Consider the following 4,563-nt stretch of genomic DNA (forward strand, 5'->3'; position numbering starts at 1 on the left):
GTGTATAAGCAAAATCAAAGACAAAAAATAGAAATGTTTATTTCACCAGGGTTACCTCTACAGTGGCTAAAAAGTGTGTTGATGAGAACACGACAGTGCCTTAAGTTTATATAACAACAGATCCACTGAATTTACTTTGAAGATGCAGCTTCATACGGTTGTGTTCTGAGGCAAGGGGTGTGTCCAAAACGGCAGGACGGGTCCTCCAAGGATTTGAGCGACACTAGCAACCCCGAAACAACAAGTTGTCCCCGCACTCTCAGTATTCACTTCCTGTTTAGCCTTTCACAACAAAACCGGAAACAACAAAACAGATTGTACCACACGTACCATGCGTCCAACCTGTCGACACAATCTGCGCGCACTGATTGCAGAAACTGAGCGCACAGATTAGTAATCCGTGCACACGGATTACTAATCTGTGCTCTCAGTTTAGTAATCCATGCACACGGATTTGGCGGCTGTTTTTCGTTTTTCACCACTGACCCCTGGCGGGCTCTGTAGAGTACTGAAAAATTGTGCTGGTTTACTTAATGTTTTTACTTCAAGAACTTTTGGTCATTTTCTGGAGCTATTCTTATTTTATTTCCACTGCATTTACTATGTTAAATACAGATTACCAGGGTAAATATTTACTCCAGAAAACTGCCCTGGAAGGGTGGTAGTACTTTGGAAATTACTCAACTGTCTGGGTGGTTGAGGAGTGCTGAACACATCTGATTAGTTGAGGCTCTTTCCACACTGGAATGGATTTCTGTGGATATGCAAATATTATTATTCATTTTAGCCTTGCATTCACWTGGAAATAGTGTTTTAGGAGTTCCTGAAGAAACATATCTTGAAGCACCAATGTTGCATTCTTGTGTGGAAAGCCTAAACGCAACTTCTTAGTCCCAACCTAGAACCCAGGCATGATGTGAGGACTGACTACTATCTTCATATACCTTCATATATTGTGTTGCTTCAATAAACAAACAAGACTGGGAAACAATCAAATTGTCTTGAACAGAACAATACAAAAACCCCACGCTAGTTGAAATGTCAACATCACAAAGATCTACARCAAGTTTACATTTAGAAACAAAGGAAATGAGAATCATTTTAAAAGATTTGTGTTTAAATGATTTACCTTGAACCCTTTGTCAGTATGAAAAGAGACCTCTGCTCCAGCCATCGCTGAACAGTCAAGAAGAGGATCCCTTTTGGCATTCGTGATCAGTAGTTTTAATGTTGTGGCTGCTTGTTTATTTGCAAARATTTTCAGTTTTGTTGTTTATTTTTTGTTGGTTTTTCTTCCCTTCCCCCTCTAGGGGGAGTTCAGGTTGCTACCTGTCCTGTTGGAAGATTTTCTTAAGCATTCAGAAGTTTTTTTTTTCCCTCTCATTTTACAGGTATAGGTATTACACCTTATTGATAATTTGTTGAATTACTTTTCTCTGCTCTGTTTTWCTGTAGTAAGCACAGTGGTCATGTTGGTCCAACACAACTGGATATGAAAATGTCATCCCGAGAAGACAGCCCCCTGAAGTGACCTGTGAATGTACCTGCTTTCAAAGCGCAACGTAGAAATCATGAAAATCTTGGAAAATTCCTTCGCAGTGTTTTACACACAACTCTTCAGCAGTTTGAAATTTATTCATTTAAGTTGTTTAACAAATCAAACAMTTAACATTCATATCCACTTTGCTGTATTTTCTTTTGTTTAACTGCACATTGATGTTTGTTGTTTATATTAGAGCTAAGCTCTTCATGGCTTTCTAGCCCTGATTCTCACATAATTACTGTTCATTAACATCTAAACAACCTGACAACAAGCTGGAATATATATATAATTGTGAAATTACTTTTCCTAAATATGTATATGAAACATCAAAAAAAAAAACTTGTTTCATAAATTTAGGAAAAGTCATTTCACAAATATACATATTTTCAGCTTGATGCAGAAACAACTGTTAGATGACAAGTGTTGACTTGTCATCATTTGTGTTATCCAAAAGGAAATGGTTTTGTTTGTGCAGAGGAGAAGTTCAGTCAGAATAACAGTAGGAACTTTAAAATACTGTCTAAAGAAAGAGGCATGTTTTAGTTGCCTTTATGCAAAAAGCCAAATGATTTTCCCTCTCATTAAAGAAAATTATWTTTCTTTGAATCAACATTGTAGTAGTTGTTGACCACCACCTGTCCACAAGATGAATATTTTCAGTATTATGTGCAGATTGACTGTGGTCACATAAACATACACTGACTGTTATTGTAAAAAATATGTTTGCACCTTAGCTTATTTATGGAAATTTTCAGTTTTTTATATTATTTGGAGGCAATCAAAAAATAATTTGTAATTTAAATAAAAAAAATTAAAAAAGTCAAATGTTTACCGTTGTATTTGTCATTTACTGTACGACTGTTAGCTCAAGTTCTCAAACATATTTTTGGTAGAACATTTWGATGTTTTAGAACTATGACACTGAGGTTAAAAGAACAAAACTTTACCTGCTGCTGCTTTTAGTTAAAACCTTCTCGTACCTATTAGGGTGTAAGAAAATATAGATACACTGAAATATCACAATAGTTACATGTGACCCATCACATCGAAATGAGGATTAAGTTTAAAAGTGGTTTATGGAGAAATAGGCAAATATAGAGTTGATTAAAACATTTGCAAAAAGTGAATTTTGTCAAAATAAAATGAATTAATTTTGATGTATCATTTGAATGAACTGTCTGAAATTTAATCATAATACAAATTTTTGAAGCATTTTTCGAGCAGTCGTAACAAAAACACTGATTTTGAGCAAAACCGCTTTAAATTTTTGAGATTTTCCCTGTGAGCTAGAAATGTTTTGTTTTATTCCAGCTGGGAAATCTCAAAATTCAAAAAATATTTAGAAGTTTCCTCTTTATAAGGACATCAAAAGTTCCTCATTAAAATGGCATAAAATTTAGTTTCAGACCAAGTATATTGGATTATTGTAACCAACAAGACAAATTAAGGCATATCTCTGGATCCACTTCTGATATCAGGATGATCCAGTATCAAAATGTAGCTTTTAAAGCCAGAAATCTGAAAATGCAATTAGGTCATTTTGACCAAATTTGACTTAATCCTCATTTCGAAATGATGGGTCACATTTTTTTTCCTGAAGCTGTATCGATTTTTAATTAAAGCTTAATGGATGTAAGAAGAAATGCAGTTCTCACTGTTCAGTGTTCTGAGTGCATAAAAATAAACAGCATTTAATCCATTGGAATGCATGGTGTGCTCTTACTGAGTTTAAAAATTAGAATCTTTTGTAGAAAAAAAATGCTGCCAAAGGGGTCAGGGTAAATTATATATTTTTTGTTTCGCTGGAATTTTGCTTCATCTTTCAGTTTTAGCATATTTCAGGATTCACACTAATAAAACGTCTGGTAACAACTAGGACTCAAAAATATTTTTACTTCATCATATCCATTGTTTATCCGTCTTACTGATGTTTGGAGCAGAGATAATAAAACTTGACCATTGTGCAAGCAAATAATGTAAAATTAAAGTAAACTTCATGTTTAGACGTCAGAAATTGGAAAAAATAGAGACAAAGCTGTACTAAGCTCGGACGACCTGTTAACTCCTCCCTGCATAATGGTTTTTACAAGYAAAAGAAATGAATGTAATTTAAAATTAAAACTTGATAATCAGGAATTAGAGAGGGTAACATGTTTTAAATTTTTGGGAATGTGGTTAGATGAAAAATTAACATGGAAGATACACATTCAGAAAGTTGTAGGTAAATGTAAAACAATTCTAAATATAATGAGATGTTTAACAGGAAGTGGATGGGGTGCAGATAGAAATGRATTAAAGAAAATTTACATTGGATTAATTAGGTCAGTATTAGATTATGGATGTGTGTTATTTGAATCAGCAGTAGATCAAATTCAGTCTCAAGCATTACAACTCTGTTCAGGAGCATTCAAGACACCAGCTGCTGCTTTCCAAGTAGAAATGGGAGAAAWGCCATTAGAACTGAGAAGGATACAGATAWCAGTAAATTACTGGGCAAGTTTACAAGGCCATAATACATCTCATCCCACGCACAATACTCTAAAACCATGTTGGGAGAAGGAGAAGAAAAAAGTTAAAAGCTTTGGATGGTCAGTACACTGTAAAAATGAAATGTTGGATTTACTTAACCATGTTATGTTACCTGGTTCCACTTAACTGAGTTGAGTAAATTCAAAGCAATATACCAGGTTTTTTTTTTTTTTGCCAAAGAACATGAGTATGTAGCTTTGAATTTACTCAACTCAGTTAAGTGGAACCAGGTAACATAACATGGTTAAGTAAATCCAACATTTCATTTTTACAGTGTACTGACTATAATAGCCAGGACAAAAATTAACTGAAATATCTTACAGTATTTAAGAGTAAAGAACATTTATTTTGTCCACATGGGATAGAAACTGTATAGCCTTGAAACAACCTCTGAAAACTGTTTCACTGCTCTTACACTGCAAAAAATCTCCACCTAACCAAGTTTTAAAATCTTATATCAGCCAAAAAGTCTTTTTGATCTTGTTTTGAGA

The 4,563-nt window shown here is 34.1% G+C and overlaps 1 protein-coding gene across 1 annotated transcript in view; it reads left to right on the plus strand.

Moving 5' to 3' along the window:
• The window catches only part of LOC106519173 (membrane cofactor protein), a 23,404-nt gene extending 21,238 nt beyond the window's left edge, over positions 1–2,166 (plus strand). The window contains exon 9 of the mRNA XM_014010734.1: positions 1,456–2,166. Coding sequence (XP_013866188.1) covers positions 1,456–1,496 — 41 coding nt within the window. The 3' untranslated portion in view covers positions 1,497–2,166. The remainder of the gene's footprint in view (positions 1–1,455) is intronic.
• The last annotated feature ends 2,397 nt before the right edge of the window (positions 2,167–4,563 follow it).

This window comes from Austrofundulus limnaeus, unplaced genomic scaffold (assembly GCF_001266775.1).
Source record: "Austrofundulus limnaeus strain Quisiro unplaced genomic scaffold, Austrofundulus_limnaeus-1.0 Scaffold72, whole genome shotgun sequence".
Taxonomy (NCBI): Eukaryota; Metazoa; Chordata; class Actinopteri; order Cyprinodontiformes; family Rivulidae; genus Austrofundulus; species Austrofundulus limnaeus.